Below are 22,508 nucleotides of genomic sequence, written 5' to 3'. Positions count from 1 at the left end.
TAATCCCTAATCCCTAATCCCTAATCCCTAATCCCTAATCCCTAATCCCTAATCCCTAATCCCTAATCCCTAATCCCTAATCCCTAATCCCTAATTATTAATTTATCATCATACCTAATCCCTCGTCCCTCAATCTACTTCAAGAGATCTGCTTCCTGATCTTAAACCTCATCTTCGAGCACATCTCAGTTTTGAAAACGGTTCCAGCACTTTGCTTTCCTGCCTCCAAAACGCACATCATCTCGTTTGGCATCCTACCCTTAACCCTATTCCCTATTGCTTAAGCCTATTGGGGTCTTGCAATCCAATCTAGTCTTCACTTCCCACCTATACCTATTGTGGACGGCTAATTGCAACCGATCACTTCACATCGACTTCGCCCGTCGGGATTATGACACTACCTTGAACGCGGAAGTCTGACAACCGACGGAGGAGCGATTCCCGAGCCTACCCCAAGGTCTCCTTTATGAATCAAGCTGAGCATTTATAGCTCTGCAGTCGCTGTATGGGAAAAATGTCGCCAATCAACAAAATGGTCTTTTCCGCAGTACTCTCTATATCATGCTCTGATTCAATCGGCACTTCCGGTGTCGAGACTGATCTCAAGACATTTCAAAGCCTGGGTGCCTACGGTATCAGCATAATAACTGAGGTTATTTCCAGGTCAGATACAGGTCGTCATGATACCGCATACCTACCTCTCGCGATGACACAGACACTACTTGATGCCGCTACCAAGACATATGATGTCAAGGCTGTCAAACTGGGATATATCACTTCAAAGGAGGTCTTCGAGGCGGCTCTCAATTTGACCCTCAGCTCTCCGATAGTTTTTGATCCGAGCTTTCTCTATTTTCTCTCTCCGAGCTCTGTGTCTGGTCTGGTAGATTACTGCCGTTTGGCAGTCTCTCGCAGCACTTTGACTGTCTTGGCCGCCTCGGAACTACTCCATTTCTTCAGCGTCCGCCCAGAGATATTCCAGGACAGTGAAAAGTCAATTGACATTCTGCGATCACATGGCATCGACGGCTCACTCCTCATTCACATTGATAGTTCTGTTGTCCCGGAGTGCACTGGTACTGATGTTTTAGTTCTTACCACTGGTGAAAGTTTCATTTACCGAAGAAGTTCGACCTCACAATTCTCGTGTGTTCGATCCACTCTGTCTTCGGCGATTGCAGTCTTTCTCTCAAACGGGGCTTCTCCTGAAGAGGCTGTCGTAAAGGCGTTTACTTATCTTGACGGTCTGACACTCTCTAGCGGTACCTCGATCAATCAAAATCCCTTGAATCATGGCTGGCTCATGAAAGTTAAGGCTGTTCCACCCATTACTCCGTCGAAGCCACACCCATTCACCGACATTCTATTGTCAAGAGCGTGTGGCATCTGGCAAACCTATATCAATCATCCTGTCTGCCAGCAAATTGCCGCTGGCACCCTACCTCTCGAGGGTTTCTGCAACTACCTTGCTCAGGATTATCACTATCTGGGGCATTATGCTCGTCTCCACGCTCTGGCAATCTACAAAGAGCGCACTACGCCCACCGATGAGTTGAAGGTGAACGCCGTTATCCTGAACGCCATCGCTACTGAACTTGACAATCACGTCTCCCTGTGTGAACAATTTGGAGTCAGCAAAGAGACAATCTTAAAGACATCCGAGGACCTAGCCAACACAGCTTACTCCAGATATATTTTGGATGTCGGAACCACAGGTTCAATACTCGAGTTGAGAGTGGCTGCGTACTCCTGTTTGATCGGCTACGGATATATGGGCAAAGAGATGTACCGCAGAGCTAAGGAGAACGATACACTGGAGGGAAATCCGTTTCAGTCATGGTTGGAAGTCTACAACGGGCCGAAATTTTGGGATGCCGTAGAATCTGGGCGTGCTCTTATAGAGGAGCAGGTTGCCAAAGAAGATATCGGTGATGTCCAGCTAGACCGACTGGTTGAAATTTTCACACAGGCAACCAGGTACGAGGTCTCATTCTTCAATCTTGGTTTGAAACCGTTGAAGACCGTGAACAGCACACCATCCGCCACTGAGACTATCTAACAAATAAAAACTATGCCGCTTTCATTGGTGATTGTCCATATGAATGCCTTTACGAGTCGTTGATCACTGAGTAGAGTCTGCCAGTATAAAAAGCCCGCTTTGTCTGTAAGCTATCAATTGGCTCAATTCAATTTTTAGTGACTTAGTGGTACTTGTAAGCTGCTCACGAGACCAGTATACATAGACTATGTGCCATGATCTCACTAGACCGCCTGACGAACAATTTACAATCGCGGCTTTGGCTTCCGTCAGTTGTCGTCTTTGCAACATGTTCTTGGTATTTTTTTAGTCTGCCATCGGTTAAGCCATTCAGCTAGTACTCGCTATTAAAATATTGCCGTCAAGTTTCCCTCCGCGCTGTCGTGGGGATGATGATTCTGTACAGCTGCAAACTTCACAGTTCTTCGAAGCACTAAACCCCCACCGTCTAATCTAAAGTGCGGCGTTATAGCCGCACTATTCCCAACGTCCTTATCCGAGCTCTCTAATCCCTAAATGCTTTATCCGATGTTTATTCTAAAGGCTCAGGTCCATTCCTGACCAATGTGAGACTAGCTTCTCTCTGTTCTAGTCTTAACCTTTAGACCCTAGTTTCGCCATTGTATGTTAAAATTACAGTTGACGCTTTAACCGAATATATGCCAAATTTCTAATAAGGTGCTTACACACCGATAGTCTTGCCGAGCTCTTGGCTTTGATACAACAGCGTTCAAGAGCGGTCTGTGATAGATGTGTGCAGCGTACGCTCGAGGTGGGCATGTTGCAGCATTTTGCTGGCGCAAGTCAAGATAAGCACATTCATGTGGTAGCGCCAGATTTTAGAAAGTACAATATGTTACATGTCGTTACTAGGTATGCCAGTTGGAGCTGCGGGTAATGTTTTGGTGCTCAGCCGTGGAGGAATTCTATCGGACATGGAGTATCGGCTTCACTCGGGTCTATCAAAGTCTCGGAGTGATATGCCCGACATCGGACCGCGATAGCAGATATGTCAGGCCTTTGGGAGAGATAATAGATACCCGACTGCTAGGTCTGGTCGGATAACCATCCAGGGAGGTTTGAGCAGGGTCTGCACAATGATGGTACTGCACGAAATTATGTTTGAAGATTGTACCATACCGGCCATCTTACAGCATATGCACTGTCTATGATTGGGCAGAACGTCTTGGCCAAAATTAAATTTCTCAACTTTCTTGGCTTACAGGGCTTGGCCATAGCGCAACCTGGCACAGCAAAGTCGTTGGCACCGTCGTAGCTGTGCACATCATGAATGGCTGAGCAAGCAAACAAAATGAGCGAGTATATCTGCTAATCAGACGCTAGTGCGGCCCGTGCACACATTAAATCCTAAATAGGCGAGACGCACTACAATCGTGCAGTTATCGCTGCCATGACTGGCCTGGCGTCCTCCGAAGTCAGCTAGAGGCAACATCGCATGCTGCCGTACTCCGCCAACTGCGGCGAGCCCGGAAGTTGGAAACAGAGAATAGCTTCTGATACAACGTTCGGAAAACTCGGCTCTACCTTGTACATCATATATTGGTTTCAACGATGGCTTGCGGCTGCAAACTCGTTCCGTACCGCAGACGACGTCTTGTAGTAGACCTTCTGAACCAACTTCTTTTCCGCCAGACAGCCCTCGATCGCATATCGCGCAGAAGATTTTTTTCGGATGTAGTATGTAAATTTAAGCTTGAATTAATGACATACTACGTTTAATGGCGTACGTTAGCACTTTGGCGTGCCTGACCTAAATATGAATTGCTCCCATGCCACGGTAGTTGCAGGGTAATGCTTCGACGTAATGAAGCAGACAGCTCTTTGGTTTGTAGTTAGAGTCCTTTAGTGAATTTTGTAAGACCTCTTGGCGGTGCTTTAGGTCCATTGCGTCTTATTGTGAGCCGACACATGCCAAGCAAGCACCCCGATGTTCACCGCGTGAGATAACAACTAGTTGAGTAGTGTACGCTGCAGTTCAGCGAATCTCGTGTTCGGTGTTTATGAGATGGCAGGGTTGATTACCTTCTCTGACGGGAATATAAAAGCTGCCACTGCTCATGTCAATGTTAAGTCTCACACAAGTTCTGCGATTGACTCTGAAGCCGTCTCTATCTTAGCCGAGGACAGTCCTGGAGTTCATTAACAATGGAACTCTTTGAGAACGAAAAAATTGTTGACGAGAAAAAGGTCGAGGCCCAGGTTCATGTCAAGAACATTGGTAGCTCCGATGCCGACAGCGAGACTGAACGCCTTCATGTAATTGAGCGAATCAAGCTCTTGAATAAAACTGGCCAAAGTTCTGAAGATGACCCCTTGGCCGAAGCTGCCTCTGCATTCATCTATACCAAGGTCACTGAGCTTCAGGTTGACACTGCTCTGGAGATTCTACAGAGCGCTTACGAGGAGTATTACGACGATGTTAATTTCCCCAACGACACTCTGCAGAGAATCGAAGCCTTGCTGAAGGGTCCGGAGGCCTACGGTGAGGACATCTATACATATGAGCTAGACGCACGTCTCGAAGCTGCCGTCATTGAGTACCACTCGCCATATCCCGAGGTGCGGTCGGTCACGGATCCGTTCGATGATCCGACCATTCCCGTCGAGACAATCAGAGTCTACATTCTAGGAGTTTTCTGGGTTGCTCTTGGCAGTTTTGTGAATGAGTTTTTTTCGCAGCGCCAACCTCGTTTGACGCTGAAGGCTACCGTTCTTCAGCTGTTCCTCTTTCCTTGCGGCAAATTTTTCCAACTGTTGCCAGACTGGGGATTCAAGCTTCGCGGAACTCGCTATAGTATCAACCCTGGTCCTTGGTCATACAAAGAGCAGATGCTTGCTACAATCATGATCAATGTCGGATCTCAAACCTCGAACTTTATGTCGTTCACTATTACGATGCGGCACGAATTATTTTTCCATCTTCCTTGGGTTGATTTTGGTTTCATTTTCTTGAGTAATTTCGCGAGCTTAATTTTCGGTTATGGCTTAGCGGGTCTCGCGCGAAAATTGGCTATTTTCCCAGTTAAGGCTATGTTCCCAACGGTGTTGCCGACGCTTGCCCTGAACCGCGCGCTCCTCATCCCGGAAAAGAGAACATCGATCAATGGTTGGACTATTTCGCGTCAAAAAATGTTCTACTTAACCTTCGTTGCTTCGTTCCTGTACTTTTTTTTCCCGGACTATATTTTCAAGGCGCTCAGCACCTTCAACTGGCTGACGTGGATCGCGCCGTCGAACGTTAAGCTCGCTATAATCACTGGATCCTATCTTGGCATGGGAGTAAACCCGATTTCTACGTTCGACTGGGCAAACATCAACTATGCGTCGCCTATGGTTGTGCCGTTTTTTGCCTTCATGAACAAGTTCGTCGGGATCATCCTTGGCGGTGTCGTCGTGGTGGTCCTCTACTGGACAAACCACAAGTACACTGCCTATCTTCCTATCAACTCTAACACTATTTATGACAACCTTGGCAAGACTTACAACTTGTCGAGAATTCTTACTGATGGGAAGTTCGACGAGCAGAAGTACACCAACTACTCCGTCCCATACATGTCTGCTGGAAACATTGTCGGTACCGGTGGTCTCTGGGCTGTCTATACTTGCGCTTTCATGTATATTTGCATCACTGAGTATAAGGTGCTATGGAAGACTGCCAAGATGTACTGGCAAACCATTCGTCACCCCCGCAAGAGCGCATTCACTCAGTTTACCGACCCGCATTCCAGAATGATGTCGGCGTATCCTGAGGTTCCTGACTGGTGGTTTTTGGTCATTTTCATCATTGGAATGGTCACCGGCCTTGTCGCTATTGGTGCGTGGCCAACAACTGTGCCGATCTGGACCGTTATCGCCATCTTTTTATTCAACATTGGCATGTATATCCCTACGATTATTGTCTACGCAACCACTGGACATGCCATGGGATTCGGAGCGTTCTCTGTGATTATTGCGGGATACATGGATCCCGGTAACGCTGTGACAAACATGATGATTCGCATGTGGGGTTACAACGTCGACGAGCAGGCTGAATCATTTATTGCTGATCAGAAGATTGCGCACTACGCCAAGCTCCCACAGAGAGCTGTGTTCCGTGCGCAAATTGTTGCCACGATCGTTCAGTGCTTTACTACGATTGGCGGTATCGAGACACTCTTCAAAACTGTGAAGGACTTCTGCAGTCCCACGCAGGTTGACAAGTTTGTTTGTCAGTTTCCGAGAACGGTCTACTCTGACGCCATCATGTTTGGTATTATTGACCCGAACCGTGTGCTCAACACGCTATACCCCGCCCTGAAACACTGTTTCTATATCGGACCGATCATAGCGATTCCATTCGGTGTTCTCAAGCTCAAGTACCCGCTGCAGATGAAGAAGTTCCACCCTGTGCTGATTGTGTCTGGTGCGGCCTTTTGGGGTTGGACCTACAATCTTTCGTACTACGTTGGTGGATTTTACACAGCATTCATCTTCATGTACTTTATTCGTCGTCGGTACACTGCGTGGTGGACAAAGTACAACTACATTCTCACTTCTGGTCTTACTGCTGGTGTTGCGTTTTCCGGCATTGTTATCTTTTTGGCACTCCAGTACACTTCGACTAAGTTCACCTGGTGGGGAAACACGGTTTACGCGGATGGAGTCGACTATGACCGTACGGCAGGTCTTCTCGATGTCCCGCCGGATGGATTTGGTCTCAAGGTTGGCCAGTTCCACTAGTGGCGGCCATTGCATGAAAAGCTTCAGCTATGAGATTCTTTGTGATGATTTTTGACCGTTTTTGTTTATGAATACTACTCTGCCCGGTGGCTTAAAATGTTGTCACTGCGTGCGTGCCTTCAAATAAATACTGCTTTTATAGATGCGAACACGTAGTGGCTAGGTTCTGCCAAGAATCTCTCCTCGGGACATTTCGGAACCAGATAATACCCGGTTACGACATTTGTCGCCGGTACTGTGTAGATATACTGAATCACCCGATACCAGGAATATATACATATCGTAACCTAGGTTATCAAACTGAAGCTATTGCGGCTATATGTTACCGGCATAATTGTAACTTGGAACTTGCATGCGAGTGAGTTCTAGTAGACGGGACACAAGAGGTTTAAACGAGTCCCTGAAAGCAGACGATGACGAAGGAAAATTCAATGCTGTACCTAAATACCTAAAGATTGTTTGCTCAGATCGAACCACCAGTCATTATGAAAGTACTTGTTAATTCCTGTGCACAATAGGATCTACGATTCTCGTGTTATGTGGCAAATGGGGCACTGAGGTTTCTTTACGTGCCGGATCAATCTTGCAGCTACACCCAGTTGTTAACGTGTTGTCGTGCGCGAACGCACTTAATGCACAAGCAGAGCGTACTGTGATCAGACCAGCGAGGACTTTCGACAAGCTTCATCCGATGAGAAGATAGATAACCCTGATCGGCGTCTCTCTTAACGACAGTGCTGGCTCGTTAGAGAACGCACAAGTACACCAGTCGTTGGACTGGACTACAGATATAGAACTCGACTGACGATTCTTCCAGCTGAACTGTGAGACTTATAAGTCCTTTGCGTTCATTTGCCTCGTCCGGTTGAAATATTTGGCATGGTGGCCCAGGCACGAGGGCTTCTCAGATGCAAATGTTACATGATCGTTGTAGTCTTGAGTCACCGGGGTTTAATAAGCTTAAACACGCGAGTAGTTTAGGCACATAACACAATTTCGCTACACTCTCTCGGAGCTAGTTTGTTACTGGCAACTCGGCGGGGGCTTATTGAGCCTAAGACCAGTCAGAAATTCTGATAGCCCCCACTTATAGTGGAACCAAGTTTCTGTTGTTAGGCGTGCGAGTACTAAAATCTCCACAGCTTGTTCAACATCTTGCCTCAGCACCAATATAAGCACGATGTCGCGGTTTTTCGACACACTGCGAGCGTCAGGCATTGCCCTAGCAGACATTCTGTACACTAAGCCGACGTACACGGAGGCCGACTATCCGGATCTGACTGGGAAAGTAGCTATTGTCACTGGCTCTACGTCTGGCATTGGGCTCAAGGTGACCGAGTATCTGCTCAAGCAGAACGCTAAAGTGTACATTTGCGGACGCTCGCAAGCTCGGCTCGACACAGTCGTGGGTAGCCTCAAGACGCAATATCCGAACGCCTCGCTTGGAACTTTGGCGTTCGATTATTCCGACCTGGCTACCATCAAGCCCGGTCTCCAGACGTTCCTCGATGAGGAGAAGCGTCTCGATTTGCTGATACACAATGCTGGTGCGAGCTACATGGGCAACGAGCATAAGACTGTGAATGGCTTCTACAACTGTCTCCAGGTGAACGCGATCGCTCCGTTCGTCGTGCAGAAGCATCTCGATGATATCCTGATCCAGACGGCCAAGGCGTCGCCGCCGAACTCTGTCAGGATAGTATGGTTAAGTTCTCTGGCCATTTTTTGGGCACCCGGCAAGAGTGGGCTCCAGCTGGAAGATGTCAACTTTGAGAAAACCAAGCCGACAGAGCTGCTTTGTTACGGCCAGACAAAGTCCATTAACTACTTTGAGGCATATGTCTGGGGCCTCCGGCACAAGGACAGCGGCGTTGTCAGCGTCTCCGTTCACCCGGGCTTGATCAGAACGGAGCTTACTCGGAATGCCAACGCGTTTATGAAGAAGATCGTCCACAGCTTTGCCGCTGATGTCAGGTACGGCGTCTACTCTGTGCTGTACCCTGCTCTGAGTCCCGACATCACGACGGAAGACAACGGCGGATACTTCATCGCGTACGGCAAAAAGGGAGTACCGCGAACTGGACTGCCCGAGATGGCTTCTGGCAAAGAAGGCGAGAAGCTCTGGGCATGGCTGGAGGATATCACCTCCGATTTCAATTAAGGGGGTCATGCGTGGTGTTGTTCGGCAATGTTAAATCAGGTAGTAGTATGCAAAGAAGCGTGCGCAAACCAAAGATGAGGAGTGCGTTGGTCTGGGCTCTCCCACGAGACCAGCTGCGCGCATTGCGGTGGCGGAGATGCCTCGCCATTCGTAGTCTGAGATGAGCGAAGTCGCTGCATAGGGGTGTGGGCAAGAGGCAGGAAGGCGATCAGAATGAGCGGACGTATGACGTAGCTAGAGTTAGGCGGTCATGCCGGGTGGCCTTGGACGGGCGATTGGCTATTGACGGAAGGGTCGAATCGCGACTAGAATCGAGCGGAAGAGCGCCAGATCGGTCGTGTTATGTACGCGACTAGTCGTAAAGCCGGCAAAAGCTCGCAAAGCCGTACACTTCAAGCCTGCCTCTAACCGCACGCATGGTGACGGCATCCCAGTCTGAGCATATATTGGACTCTAAATTACACACCCCGGCAGTCGACCGTATTCCAATTGCCGGTGTATGTAGCATATTTTGACGCGTAAGATGCGGAAATTGATTTGGCAAGGGAGCCTTTGAGCGTACCCAAAGCCATTTAATTACTCAATTACTAGACTTTGAGCTCGAAGGACCAGTACTGCACAGAATCTGAAAAGGAAGCGCCTGCACCGGGCAGATTTCTGACAGAAAGTATGCCGGCGGCGCAGAGATTGACGCACTTTCTGTCCATTCCGATACCGGTAGCAGTTCGACAGCGGATTGGCCAACTACATGCTGCATTCACGAGTGCGGGAATACCGGCAGCGGCGGTGCGGCCTGTGGCGACGTTGCACCTGACGATTGCAGTGATGGCACTGGAAAGTGCAGAGAGGCTAGCAGAGGCGCGCCGGACACTGGCAGAGCTAGATGCTGGACGCGAAAGCATATTGGGCTTGGAGGCACCTGTGCTGACGCTACGTGGGCTGGCGTGTCTTGGGCCCGCAGCACGGGCGCGCGTGGTGTATGCGGTTCCGGTTGGGCCGGACGTGGCCCGACTGCAGGCGATGGCCGAGAGCGTGAAGGCGTTCTTTGACGCGCGCGGTCTGGTGGCAGACAGCCGACCTGTACTTCTACACGTGACCGTGGCGAACAGTGTTTACGTCCGCGGACGCGGACGCGGAGGAAGACCGGCAATGGACGTGCGCGGTCTGCTGGAGGGCATGAACGACTATGAGCTTCTGCCAGCGAGCCGGTTGGACCGGATCGAGCTGTGCAAGATGGGCGAGCTGCCCGACGGACGTGGGTACGCGGTAGAAGAGGCCATTGGGCTTTGATAAAACGACATAGACATACAAGACGCAAAGAGCAGGTATTTAAAAGACTATGAGCAGGACACGTTAGTTCTCCTTGTTGGTACCGAAAGACCACGACGGGGTGAACTCACGACGGCCCTCGCGGGCAGTGCCGGCCTTGGCGAGAGGCTCGGCGCGGGCGGCCGGTGCGGCCGGCGCAGCGGGCTCGGGGGTCTCCTCGGGGGCGCCCCAGGACCACTGGGGCTTGCCACCCATGCCGCCGTTGGACCGCGGGTTGCACTTGATGACGTTGGTGGTGGCAGGCTGCATGGGAGCGACGCGCTCGACGCGGGGCGGGGTCGCCTCGCCGTACTGCCAGTGCAGGTCGCCGGGCTGGGGGTGCATGTTGGCGCGGGTCTTGGAGTAGGGCGACTCGGGCTTCTCGGGCGTGCCAAACTTGAAGTGCTGGGCGTACATGTTGTTGTCGATGTTGCGCTTGGCGCGGACGTGCTCCGGGGTGTCTGGAGCGGCGACGGCCAGCGAAGGGGGCGCGATGGCGGTGTCGCTGTGGATCGGGAAGCGTTCGTCGACGGCGAGGGCGGCCATGGCGGCAACGGGCACGGCAGGCTCGGCAGGAGCAGGCACGGCGGCGGGCGCAGCAACGGTGCCGGTGGGTTTGGCTGGGGTCAGCGGGCGTCGGCGGCGATCTTACCGTCAGAGTCGAGAAGGCTGACGAGCTTGTCGCCGGTGTAGATTGGCCAGATGTTGCCGCGAGCGCCAATGACGTTGATCTGCTTAAGAACGGTTCCCTGGTCCCAGAAGATGCGGACAGACTGAATACGGTCTCCGGAAAAGACGACGGTGTGGATCTGAGATCAGCAGAGAACTTGGATGGACATACCATGGGCACTAAGGCAGTGTTGTCATTGACAAAGTTGTCGTCGAGTGTGTGCACCCAAGGGCCACAGCCGCTGACGAACTCGAGAGTGGTGGCGGTCTCAAGGACGAGCGAGTCAGCGGCGACGTGAGTTGAGATCACTCTGTCGGTGCGCTTGACTTGACGGGTCGCCGCAGTGTGGCTGCGGAGAATGGCATCCATGCCGTTGAGGACAACGTTGGACGTGACGTACGTGAGACGGACATCGTCGGCGACGGGCGCCGAGGCCGGCGCGGACCGGAATTGTTCGTAGATGCTGGCGAAATTGTTCGGGGCCATTGTGAGTGAGGGAGCTGTAGAGCGTTGCGCGTTGTGTTTTATGGCGCGTCGACAAACAATGGTTGCCTTGGCAACGGTTGCTACGGCAACCGTAGGCAATTGTCTGCCCCGCGACGTGAGCTGGGTAGGCAACGTGGGGGGCTCGTCTACGCGTGAGGCCGGGTCGAGAGCAATGCGACGGGTCGGCGCGGTGGGCCGGGCGCGACGCGACGGGTCGGCGCGGTGGTTCGGGCGCGACGCGATGGGTCGTAGCGTGTCACTCTGGCGGCGTTACGTTTGGCCGCCGCCGACAGTCTGGCGAGCCCAGCACAGAGCGCGCAGCGTTGCCGCCGTTAACCGCCCTGACAGACATCCGACGGTCGATGGTACCCGGGTTGCCATTTGTGATCCAGATTTGTTGAGGTCGCGGGTCAGCCACGCGCGTCTCTCCGCGCGGAATGTTCTGAAACACGTAGAATATTATGAAACACCACCTGAAACGTGCACTATAAACCTGAAACGAGGTCCATTTATGTAACACCACCGCGAATATGATCTCTCGAGCGTGCCGGCGTGGAGTCTGCGTATGCGAGCGGGGTCCACTGGGCACGCTCGAGCCTCTCGCGACTTTGCATGGGCAACTTCCGGCCGGCCTCTGTGTCCCCCCAAGGACAGCAACCCTGGACCGAGCCAGGCGATGGAGCCGCCGCCGGAGGTTTGCGCACCACCGGCGGGTCTTCGGCGACGACTTCGTGGGTGATGATTGTCCTTTGGGCAGAGCAGTTTGCATACACAGCAGGCTCTACAGACGCAATGGCAAGCTACGTAGCGATCCCGGCGACAGATGTGCGCTGGCTCTTCCTTTCAGCACGCAGGGTAGCTCAAGGGTGGCCCCAGATGTAGTTTCTCTAGGCAGAGCACCGCAGCCCGCCAGCCATGTCCATGAGCCTCGGCAGCGGCTCTTTCGAAAACACCGTCCGCGCGGCAAAACGCCGCCCACAATACGCATCCTCTACGACTTCCCGCCAGTTGCACCCAGGAACAACCTTCCGGCGGCGACCGTGCATGTTGGCTGTTCGCCGCAGGTGTGGGGTGGACGCGTTGGGTGAGTTAGCGTTGCCACGGCAACAGCGGTTGCCAGGGCAACACCGTGCAGCCAATCACGGCGTCGGGATTTCGATGGGCTCAGATTTTCCAGCGATTTTCACACAGGCCCACGAGCTCAACGGCATCGACAGAACAACCATGGGAAACAGTAAGTGCCGCGCAGACTCGCGCAGGGTGCAGGATGGCTCCCCATTGACAGGACTGACCGGCAGCCGCCCCGCACACGCCCTACAAGAAGGTGTCGTTCGACGAGATCGACTACAAGAACCCGGACGAGCTGAAGGCTGCTCAGGACAGCGCGCTCAAGGAGCAGTTCGTCCGGCTGTACGCTCTGCGGACCGTCCGCGAAGCCCTGCAGAAGTGCTACAAGAGCCAGCAGGTCAACCACTACGAGAACTGCAAGGACATTGCCGGTACGGGGACGCCGAGGGTGTGCTGACGACAGAAAAATACCTGGACATGCTGCCGACGCACCGGATCAATGGCTACATGGCCTACCAGCGCAATGACCCGTCGAAATAGATAATGCATGGTTGCGCTTGATGAGCGGATGGGATGGTGTGCGGAATGGTTGGCTTGGGCGACAACGGCCGGAGTCAACAGCACCGGCAGTGCTGGCACAGGCGAGCTGTCAGATGGGCACAGTGCGCTGTGTGCGTGGCGCAGGGCGCAGTGGCCGGCAGTAACGGCACCTGTGCCGCAGCGTGGGCAGCAAAGCTGCCAGCGTGCTGGCAGTTTGTAGAGGTGCCGCACCGAGCCAATGCGCCTCCCCAGGCTGTAACGTAGGCGTAGAGTGGCCCATACAGACAACGCACCCTAAGCGAGTGACCGCGGTCCGGCGCTCGGGACTGTCTGCCGCGCGCGCTCAGATGGCCGGCATCCGGCCAGGGGCGTTAGTAACATGCGGCGCACCACGTCCCGACGTCACCTCATCCACCATGGGCCAGTTCTATCGAGAAAAGCACATCGCGTACGTTCAGTCGCTGGACAAGAAGCAGGATGAGCTCGAGTACTGGCTGTCGGAGCATCTGCGGATGAGTAAGTGGCGGCCGGACGCGCTGACGGCAGACGGGATCTACTGGGGCCTGACGGCGCTGCAGCTGATGAAGGCCGGGGACGCGCTGCCGCGCGACGAGATGATTGCGTACGTGCTGTCGTGCCAGCACGCGAACGGTAGGAGCGGCGGCGGCGGTGCTGACGCCAGGCGGCTTTGGAGCGCACCCAGGACACGACGCGCACATTCTGTCGACGCTGTCGGCGGTGCAGATCCTGTTTATGCAGGACGCGCTGGACCGGATCGACGCGGACGCCGTGGCGAGCTGTAAGTGGGTCGCTGGGCGCGCTGACGGCAGACGTGGCTGGGCTGCAGCGGCCAGACGGGGTGGTGGCCGGCGACGAGTACGGCGAGGTGGACACGCGATTCGTGTACGTGGCACTCAACTGCCTGTCGATCCTGGGCAAGCTCGACCGGCTAGACGTGGACGGCGCGGTGGGGTTCATCGACCGGTGCAAGAACTACGACGGGGGCTACGGGATGGTTCCCGGGGCCGAGAGCCATGCGGCGCAAAGTACGTGGGCGCAGGAGCGGGCTGACGACAGTCTTCACATGCCTGGGAGCGCTGGCGATCGCGGGCCGACTGGACCTGGTCGACCGGGACCTGCTGAGCTGGTGGCTGTGTGAGCGGCAGCTGCCGACGGGCGGGCTCAATGGCCGGCCCGAGAAGCTGCCGGACGTGTGCTACTCGTGGTGGGTGCTGTCGTCGCTGGACATGCTCGGGCGCGTGGACTGGGTGGACGGCGCGGCGCTGCGCGAGTTCATCCTGGGCGCGCAGGACGACGAGGCGGGGGGCATGGCCGACCGGGCCGGCGACGTGGCCGACGTGTTCCACACGTGCTTCGGCGTGGCCGGGCTGGCGCTGCTGGGGCACGACGGGCTGGACGCGGTCAACGCGGTGTACTGTCTGCCGCAGCGGATGATGGGCCGGGTGGCGACGCCGGCGCCGCCGCCGCCGTGGGCGGCCGAGTAGGTATCCAAGAATCCGATTATGCAAATATCTAGTGTACAGACTAGAGGTCCTTCTTGACCGTCATGTCGAGGTTCTGCGAGATGATGGTCGACAGCCGGAAGTACATGTCAAAGACCATCACGAGCGGGATGAGGAAGGTGGGCAGGTACATCCACTCGAGGTTGAGCTTGAAGCCCATCTCGAGCGTCTTGTGCGACCAGATCTCGTACATGCACGCCAGCGTCGTCAGCGAGCCGTTGACGCCGTAGACGAGCATGAGCGAGTACGCGCGCTTGTAGTTGGTGTACATGGCCCAGGCGCCGTAGACGAAGAAGGGGAGCTGGACGAGAACCTCGATCCAGACAAAGAGGTAGAACCACGGGGGGACGTCCGCGAGGAGCGGGTCTCTGTTCTTGAGGATCTGGATGTCGAGCAGGTTCTGCTGGAACCGCGGCCGGTACTGGGCGGGGACGACGACGCCGGAGTCGATCACGATGGTGATGAAGACATGCAGGATGCTGGGGGTCAGCGGGGTTCGGGTGGGGGCGCCGCGGAGGCCGCGGGCGACGGACGGCTGAGCGAGCCGGGCAGACAGACAGCAGCGCGACGACAGGCAGACAGACAGCGAGCGGACCGGGGCAGCCGGCCGGGGCCAATTGTGCGAGAGCGACCCGCCACGCCGACCCGACCCGGCCCGGCCCGGTGCCATCGACCCGGGTGAGGGCGACCCGTGTCCGGGTCCACGGATCGCCAGGACCAGGTCCGCGGATCGCCGGGACCGGGTCCACGATGGCGAGTCCACGGGTCCGGGAGTCCCAGTCCGGTCCGGCGCCGTCTGTGTCGTCTGTGTGACGCCAAATCGCTCGGCGCAACCAACTTACAAGTAAGCAAAGTAGAATCTATCCACCGGACGCTTGTGCAGAGGAATGGACTGAGCCATGGCGGGACTGGAGCGGTGTCTATATATCTCGCGGTGTCGTGCTCGCTGTGCGTGCGGTTCGCTATATACGGCCCCCGTGGTCCATCTCGAGCTCTTTGTTGAGCGCCGCGCGGGCGGCGTCAACAAATTTTGCGCTAGCCGTATCTGCTCACAGGTGCTCCCAAACGTTCCCAAACGGCGCAGGGCTGCCCAAAAATTTCCGAAACTGTCGGGCCGGTCCCAATAAAGAGCAACGTAGGGCGTTCTAGCCGTTTGCGCGTTTGTCTTGGGGTGTGCGCACCGCCGCACGATGTGGCCACATGTTCGCTGGGTACCAGGCTGGTGCCTGGCATAACGGTACACTAGATAGCGGTACCGCGGTCCCGAGTGTGCGCGCCACGAGGAATATCCTGGCACGGGTGTTGGCTGCATACGCGGCGGCCATGCCGGGCGGCCGGCGAGTCGACGTGAACGTGGTAGCTCCGGGTGCGAGCCGTCGAGGCCTGGCGACCGGCGTATCCGTTACTACGCACGGACATGCAATTATAGCAAAAAGCTCTTGTATCGTATCGTACAGATGCATATATACAGCTAGGGGACGTTTTCCTGGGCCGACGTGCGGGCGGCGTCCCGCGCCTGGCTGGGCTCGCGCGGCTGGTTGGTCATGTCGCGGACTGGCGGAGAGATAAAGAACTTCCGTCCTTTGGCCGGCGTCGTGGGCTCGGCTGGCTCGGGTGTAGCCGGGGCCTCCGCAGACGTGGAGTCCGCAAGCGTAGAATCAGGGAGTCCAGGTGCGCCGGTAGCCTCCAGACCCTCAGGGGTGGAGGCAACAGGCTCGGCGGCTGGCTCGACGGGCTCGGTAGCAGGCTCGACAGCAGCGGGCTCGACAGCAGCGGGCTCGACAGGCTCGGCAGCGGGCTCGGCAGGCTCAGCAGCAAGCTCCACGGGCTCAGCAGCAAGCTCCACGGGCTCAGAAACAAGCTGAACCGGCTCAGACGGCTCGGCGATAAGCCCAGCAGTAAGTTCAACTGCAGGCTCAGTCGCAGGCTCAACGGTCGGCTCGACGGCAGCACCGATAGCGGGCTCAGCGACCGACTCTGCGAGAACCTCGGCGACAAGCTTCACAGCTTCCGAAGCGGGCTCAGCAGCCTCTGTAGCCTCGGCGGCAGCCTCGGCGGCAGCCTCGGTCAGAGGTTCAGTCACCGAAATTTCTGCCGACACCGTCGCGTCGCTCACAGACGAGACTTCGGTCACAGCTTGGATCACAGAGTCGAAAGTTTCGGTCGCGACTGATTCAGCCATAGTGGCTGGATCAGCCACACTGTGAGTAGCATGTGTAACCTCGATCTGTTCCGCCCGGACCTCGGGGTTGCTATCGGCCGTCGATTGAGCCATAGGCTCAGCCTCGGCAGCAGATCCGGCTTCAACCTCCAGTTCAGCCGAGGCTGTCGCCGTAGCTTCCACCAGAGTCTCGGGTGCAACATCAGCGTCGCCAGCCTCGTGAGCCTCGGGTTCGGCCGCGGCCACAGCCTCCGCCTCAAACACAGCCTCGGGTTGAGCCACCTGCACAGCCTCGGCCTTGGCTTCAGCACTAACCTCAGGCACAGCCTCGACCTCAGCCTTGGCCTCAGCCTTTGCCTCAGCCTCGACCTCAGCCTCGACCTCAGCCCCGATCTCAGCCCGGACTTCAGCCTCAGCTTCAGCCTCCACATCAGCCTCCACATCAGCCCCAATCTCGGCTTCGGCCTTGGCCTCGACCTCCACGGTCTCCTCGACGTCCATAGCCTCCGCGGCTTCTGTCGGCTCGTCCAATTGCATAGGCTCGGCAAACGACTGGGCGGCCACGTGCACGTTTTCAGGCTCAGCGTCGGTCATGGCCACGTCGACGGCGATCTGAGTGAGCGTCACAGGTTCAGAGAGCTCCTCGAGTTCCACGGGCTCGGACGCAGTCTCGACAGGAAGCCCTGTAGTGATGGAAGGCTCGGCGTTGGCCAAATCAACTTCCATGTGCTCTGTGTCCGTCTCTGCGGCATCCGCGGTCTCTGTAGACTCCGCAACCTCCCTTGCGGGCTCTTCCACGGCCGCCGTGGGCTTGTCGAGGGCACCAATGGGCTCTTCGACAGCCTCCGTGGCCTCCGCAGACTCTTCGACGGCCTCCGTAGGCTCTTCAGTCTCCACGACAATTTTGGCCTCCGTAGGCTGTTCAAGCTCCTTGGTCTCCGTAGCCTCCATAGCTCCTTCCGTAGATTCGGACTCTGCCACGGTCCGCTCAAACACTTCCGGGACGTTCTGCGCCTCCGCAACCTCCAGATCGTTCGCGGTAACATGCTCTGCGATCGGGATCTCTGCAACAGGCGTCACATGTTCTTCCACACCCTCGTCCGCAGCCACCAGCGGACTCGCCAAAAAGTCCGCCAGCGGCGCCTCCAGCAGAACCTCAGGCACCATCTGGTGGACCGCATGGACCGGCAGAGCCGGCGTTTCAGCCACAGCCATGTCCAAGGCTGCCTCCATGAGCTCAGCCGGCACAGCAAACGGCGCATAGGCCAGCGCCGGGTCGACTGAATACAAAGACGCGTCGACCGGCGAGGCAATCTTTGCAGCAGACGCGTAGGGATGGGCGGGAAGAAGGGGCAGTTCGACGTCTGCCTCTGCGTCCGCGTCCGCGTCTGCATCCGCGTCCGCATCCGCATCCGCATCCGACTCAATCGGCTCTGTAGCGACAGATTTAGGCTCGCCGGTCTCGATGTTGTCCGCCTCGGCCTCGTCAGCGTCCGCGACCTCGTCGGCATCCAGAACCTCGTTGTCGCCGTCGATCTCCTCGTCCACGTCAATCTCGCTCTCCTCCTCTCCATCGTCGTCGTCCCCGTCATCCTCGTCCTCATCCTCGTCCTCATCCTCGTCCTCGTCCTCGTCCTCGTAGGGCACGGCCGGCCGCAGCGAGTCCAAGAGACTGATGCGGCGCGGCGGCAGAGCGACATCCGCAGCATCGTCGCCGGTCTCGTCCTCGTCCGACAGGGCAATCACATCAGAGTCGCCGCCGTCGTCGGCGTCGGAACCGGCCACGTCCGAGTCCATGTCGGCCGCGCCGTCGTCGTCGTCAGCCCCAAACACGTCCGAGTCGTCGGCCGGCGCGTCGTCCAGCGCGTCGCTGTCGGCGCTCGCGCTCTCCACGTCGTCCGCGCTCTCCACGTCGTCCGCACTGTACTCGTCGCTGCGGCGGTGCTTGGTGGTGCCCTCGGCTGGCTCGGCAACGCGTTTGATGCCGCGCGGCTCGGTCAGAATGCGGCCAAGCACGTCAAACGCGCGCGAGACCGGGCTGTCAAGGTTGACGGCTGCGGACGTGTCGACGAGGGGGGCGCGCTGGATAAACTCGAGGCGCTGGCGCTCCTTGCGGTCCTCGGAGTCGAGCCAGACCTGAAACTCTGCGTCCTGCTGGTCGTTGGCGTGGAGCGCGTCGCGGGCGCGCTGGGTGAGCCCGGCCAGCCAGGAGCTGAACTGGGCGTCGTGGGGCCCGTCGGCGCGCGCGTCGATCTGCAGGCCCAGGCGCGAGGCCATGCGCGGCGCGGGCCGGTACGGCGACATAAACGGCGACGGAAACGCGGCGCGGGCGCGGCTGGGCGGCGCCGGGGTGCGCGGCGTGTGCGGCGTACCGTTCAGGGCGCGCGCGAGCAGCGCGCGGCCGCCGGACGGCCGCGTCGGCGTGTCTGCGTTGTCGTAGGCTCGGTCCATGCGGTGCCGAGCGAAAAGTCTGCGGGAAGAGTATACGCGGTCACGTGCGAGGCACGGCTGAGTCAGGCGGGCGGAATGCTGCGTCAGCAGCGCCGCACGGCGTGCGGCGCGCGCTTAGTCACGAGGGCGCGCGCGCACGTCAGCCGGCCGCCCCGCTGACTCAGCCGAAAATTTGCCGCCCTCCGTAAGCCGGACACACTTCCTCCCCATTGGACACCACACGATGTTTGCCAGACGAGCGTTCACACAGCTGGCCAGGGTGAGTAGCCGCGTCGAGCGCGCTGACGGCAGGCCCGGCCCATGGCCCCCATCCAGCGGCCCGTGGCCGCGTGGGCACAGCAGCTCCGGCTGCTGTCGGACTCGGCACGCGAGGCGATCGACCAGGCCGTGGCGTCATCGCCGGTGGTGCTCTTCATGAAGGGCACGCCCGAGTTTCCCCAGTGCGGCTTCTCGCGCGCGTCGATCCAGATCCTGGGCATGCAGGGCGTCGACCCCGCCAAGTTCTCGGCGTTCAACGTGCTGGAGGACGACGAGCTGCGGCAGGGCATCAAGGAGTACAGCAACTGGCCGACAATCCCCCAGCTGTACGTCAACAAGGAGTTCGTGGGCGGCTGCGACATCCTGATCTCGATGCACCAGTCGGGCGAGCTGGGCGAGATGCTGGAGGGCGCGGGAGTGCTCGTGGCGGACGCCGAGGAGCCGAAGGAGTGATGCTACCTATGTTACAGGCCGTAGTGTACAGAATAAGAATACATGTAAATACCGTGCGCCTGTGAATGTGGCTAGAGCAGCTCGCCGCGGACCTTGCGGCCGACCTTGAAGGCGCGGCCGCGGCCGGCGGCGAAGGCGAGGACGGCGCCGCGGACGACGGGGACGGCGTCGGCGGCAGCGAGGCCGAAGGGATCGGCGACGGGGCGCGGGTCGCGGCGGCCGAGGCGGCCCTCGCGGCCGACGGCGGGGCCGGCGGCGGCGCGGCGCTTGCGGCGGCTGCTGGCGCGGGACGCGGGGCGCGGGGCGGCCGGCGCGGCGAACGGCGAGGCCAGGCTGAAGTCGAGGTCCTTGTAGACCGAGACCGACTCGAGCCGGTAGGCCGCGGGCGCGGGCGACGGCGGCGCGGACTCGCGCAGCGGCGTCTGCGGGCGCGACTCGAGCCGCGCCTGCAGGCTGTCGACGAGCGCGGCCTGGGCGCGGACCTGGGCGGCCAGGTCGCGGGCCTCGGCGGCGTGGCGGTCGGCCTGGCGGCGCATCTGGCGTCAGCGGCGCGTGCGGGCGGCTTACCTCGGCGCGGACGCGCTCGAGCTCGGCGGTGAGCGCGGCCTTCTCGGCGTGGTCCTCGGCGAAGTACGCCTCCCACTGCATCTGCTTCACGGCGAGCTCCTTCTTGAGCTTGATGCGCTCGAAGAGGATCTCGGACGAGATGCCACAGCTGTGGCAGGCCTTGTCGGCGGGCTGGCGCGCGCGGTCGGCGCGGTCGCGGGCGGGCTCGTGCTTGACGCCGCGGCCGTAGAACTCGGACTCGGACGAGGGCGCGGGCTCGGCCGACGGCGCCTCGGTCAGTGACACGGACGACGTCGGCGACGACGACGACGAGTGCGACGACGTGTGCGACGACGCCGACGACGAGTACGACAGCGCCGGCGCCGGCGCCGCGTACGCGGGCCGCCGCGGGCCGGCCACGTCGGCCGGCGCGGCCAGGCGGGCGTCCGGCGCGCGGTCCGCGGCGGTCTCGGCGGCGGCCAGCGGCGACGAGAGGTAGAGCGAGAGGTCCTTGGCCTCGGGCGCGGGGCTGCGGGCGTCGTCGCGGCGGTAGTCGGGCAGGGGGAGGTTGAGGTGGCGCCAGTGGGGGTTGGTGTGGGCGGGGTCGGCGGCGAGAGGCGCGGGGAGGCCGCCGGCGAGGGCGGGGCCGAGCCCGGCCGGCGCCAGCGACGGCCCGGCCGCCAGCGGCGCCAGCGGCGCGGCCGGCGCGGCCAGCGGCGGCGCCAGCGGCGCCAGCGGCGCGGCCGGCGCGGCCAGCGGCGGCGCCAGCGGCGCCAGCGGCGTGTCGCGGCGGCCGGGCTGGGGCAGCATGTACCGCCAGGCCTCGGGCCGGCGGTCGTCGGGCGGCTGCGGCGACGGGTACGCCGGCGCGTAGCGGCGGTCCGGCGCGTCCGCGCCGTAGTACTCGCGGCCGGCGTACGCCGGCGTCGTGTAGTCCTCGTGCTTCAGCGGGGCCGGGCGCGGGCTCGCATAGTCGCGCTTGTTCGGGTCGTACGCGTGCTTGAAGTAGTCACCGGGCCGGGGCTCGCGCGCAAAGTGGCTCTCGGTCGACGTCGTCCGCGGGCGCGCAAAGTCGCGCGCAGTCGCGTACGGCGGGGCGTCCGGGTAGGCGTATGGCTTGGGCTTGGGCGCGTCCGGCGCGGCGTAGGCCGCGTAGCGGGCCTGCGACGGCGGGCGCGGCGGCGGCACCAGCTGCTGGCCAAAGGCCTGCTCGCACGTGTGGCATTTCCACCACTGGCGGTAGAAGTCGTGCTCGAGCACCTCGCGGGCGATGGGCGTGCCCGCGCAGGGCGCGTGCCAGACGGCGGCGCACACGGAGCACCGCACAAAGCTCTTGGCCGGCACCTCCTCGGACACGTTGCACTTGGCGCAGAACTGGACGCGGTCGTAGGGCTTGGCGCCGCCGGCGTCCGTGGAGCCTAGCGACGGGCCGGAAGAAGCTGGGGGAGGCATGGACAGGGCACCGTTTCCATCCTCTGGCAGGCCGTGACCGCGACTGCTGCTGGTGTTGCCCACTGTCAATCGTTTAGCGCTGGTGCGCACGAGCCGCGAACAGAAAGGATTACTCTTTGGAGCCGGCGTCGCGGGCAGAGACGGCCTGGACGTCAGCGGAGAGCGGGCGGGGAGGACGGCGCTGGCGGCCTTACCGGGACGCGGGGGGGGCGGCGCCGTCGGCGGGGGCGCGCGCGAGGGGGTGCCGCACAGGGCGCGTGTCGTAGACAATTGATCCGCGCGTGCGGACGGACAGCACCGGACTATCAGCTGCTCGTCGGCGCGGTGTCGTCGGCGGGTGGTAAAATTCGCAAAGCTGGCGCGGCATTACCCGGGCGACGCCAGACAGGGATGGGCCGGTCCGACCCGCGCCGCCGACCCGCCACGTGACGCGCCGCACGTCGTGCGGCGCCCGTCACCGCTGTCACGAAATTCTCCGGCACCCGCCGGCGGTAGCGAGTTCGGCGTGTGACTGCGGGCCCTAAGCCTGAACAAATGTCGCACGGCGCCAGTTCCGGTCGCCCGGCGCCGTGCGGCCGCCGGCTCGGGCTGCCTCGCGGAGTCCGTGCGATCGGGCTGCTCGCGGAGCGGGCGATCTCCGAGCGGTGGCCTTG

General features: G+C 59.0%; 10 protein-coding genes across 10 annotated transcripts; 6 read left to right on the top strand and 4 right to left on the bottom strand.

The window, feature by feature from the left end:
* Positions 1-91: 91 nt before the first annotated feature.
* Positions 92-2,091, top strand: V1510DRAFT_288966 (uncharacterized protein). The gene has a single exon (XM_066930656.1). It carries the CDS (start codon positions 506-508, stop codon positions 2,057-2,059), a length of 1,554 nt encoding a protein of 517 aa, XP_066786621.1. The 5' UTR covers positions 92-505; the 3' UTR covers positions 2,060-2,091.
* Positions 2,092-7,958: 5,867 nt separating this feature from the next.
* Positions 7,959-8,939, top strand: V1510DRAFT_370592 (Env9p; the record flags this gene model as incomplete). Its single annotated transcript, XM_066931445.1, has 1 exon — positions 7,959-8,939. One exon carries the CDS (start codon positions 7,959-7,961, stop codon positions 8,937-8,939), a length of 981 nt encoding a protein of 326 aa, XP_066786620.1.
* A 335-nt stretch (positions 8,940-9,274) lies between these two features.
* V1510DRAFT_288745 (kinase A anchor protein) lies at positions 9,275-10,282 on the top strand. Its single transcript, XM_066930655.1, has one exon. It carries the CDS (start codon positions 9,609-9,611, stop codon positions 10,227-10,229), a length of 621 nt encoding a protein of 206 aa, XP_066786619.1. The 5' UTR covers positions 9,275-9,608; the 3' UTR covers positions 10,230-10,282.
* V1510DRAFT_423598 (uncharacterized protein) lies at positions 10,205-11,435 on the bottom strand. Its single transcript, XM_066934962.1, has 3 exons — positions 11,089-11,435; positions 10,900-11,056; positions 10,205-10,867 (listed from the first exon to the last, which is right to left on the bottom strand). The coding sequence occupies exons 1-3, from the start codon at positions 11,401-11,403 to the stop codon at positions 10,293-10,295; spliced, it is 1,047 nt and encodes a 348-aa protein (XP_066786618.1). The 5' UTR covers positions 11,404-11,435; the 3' UTR covers positions 10,205-10,292.
* Positions 11,436-12,627: 1,192 nt separating this feature from the next.
* On the top strand, positions 12,628-13,011 carry V1510DRAFT_405189 (uncharacterized protein; the record flags this gene model as incomplete). The annotated part of the gene is made up of 3 exons (XM_066932316.1): positions 12,628-12,637; positions 12,702-12,902; positions 12,935-13,011. 3 exons carry the CDS (start codon positions 12,628-12,630, stop codon positions 13,009-13,011), a joined length of 288 nt encoding a protein of 95 aa, XP_066786617.1.
* Positions 13,012-13,427: 416 nt separating this feature from the next.
* On the top strand, positions 13,428-14,516 carry V1510DRAFT_370604 (terpenoid cyclases/protein prenyltransferase alpha-alpha toroid; the record flags this gene model as incomplete). The annotated part of the gene is made up of 5 exons (XM_066931446.1): positions 13,428-13,527; positions 13,558-13,662; positions 13,694-13,810; positions 13,842-14,057; positions 14,089-14,516. The coding sequence occupies 5 exons, from the start codon at positions 13,428-13,430 to the stop codon at positions 14,514-14,516; spliced, it is 966 nt and encodes a 321-aa protein (XP_066786616.1).
* On the bottom strand, positions 14,514-15,490 carry V1510DRAFT_423592 (transmembrane protein 6/97). The gene is made up of 2 exons (XM_066934961.1): positions 15,377-15,490; positions 14,514-15,013 (listed from the first exon to the last, which is right to left on the bottom strand). The coding sequence occupies exons 1-2, from the start codon at positions 15,433-15,435 to the stop codon at positions 14,557-14,559; spliced, it is 516 nt and encodes a 171-aa protein (XP_066786615.1). The 5' UTR covers positions 15,436-15,490; the 3' UTR covers positions 14,514-14,556.
* Positions 15,491-15,945: 455 nt separating this feature from the next.
* Positions 15,946-19,130, bottom strand: V1510DRAFT_423588 (uncharacterized protein). Its single transcript, XM_066934960.1, has one exon. The coding sequence runs from the start codon at positions 18,997-18,999 to the stop codon at positions 16,006-16,008; it is 2,994 nt and encodes a 997-aa protein (XP_066786614.1). The 5' UTR covers positions 19,000-19,130; the 3' UTR covers positions 15,946-16,005.
* A 199-nt stretch (positions 19,131-19,329) lies between these two features.
* V1510DRAFT_423587 (thioredoxin-like protein) lies at positions 19,330-19,960 on the top strand. Its single transcript, XM_066934959.1, has 2 exons — positions 19,330-19,405; positions 19,438-19,960. Exons 1-2 carry the CDS (start codon positions 19,370-19,372, stop codon positions 19,855-19,857), a joined length of 456 nt encoding a protein of 151 aa, XP_066786613.1. The 5' UTR covers positions 19,330-19,369; the 3' UTR covers positions 19,858-19,960.
* On the bottom strand, positions 19,929-21,855 carry V1510DRAFT_405184 (uncharacterized protein; the record flags this gene model as incomplete). The annotated part of the gene is made up of 2 exons (XM_066932315.1): positions 19,929-20,393; positions 20,425-21,855. The coding sequence occupies 2 exons, from the start codon at positions 21,853-21,855 to the stop codon at positions 19,929-19,931; spliced, it is 1,896 nt and encodes a 631-aa protein (XP_066786612.1).
* Between the last annotated feature and the right edge of the window lie 653 nt (positions 21,856-22,508).

The sequence above is a fragment of the Dipodascopsis tothii genome (genome assembly GCF_038497935.1).
Source record: "Dipodascopsis tothii strain CBS 759.85 unplaced genomic scaffold V1510scaffold_48, whole genome shotgun sequence".
Classification (NCBI taxonomy): domain Eukaryota; kingdom Fungi; phylum Ascomycota; class Lipomycetes; order Lipomycetales; family Lipomycetaceae; genus Neoaidaea; species Neoaidaea tothii.
Note: the sequence above shows the minus strand (reverse complement) of the source record. Positions and strands in the feature narration are given on the sequence as shown.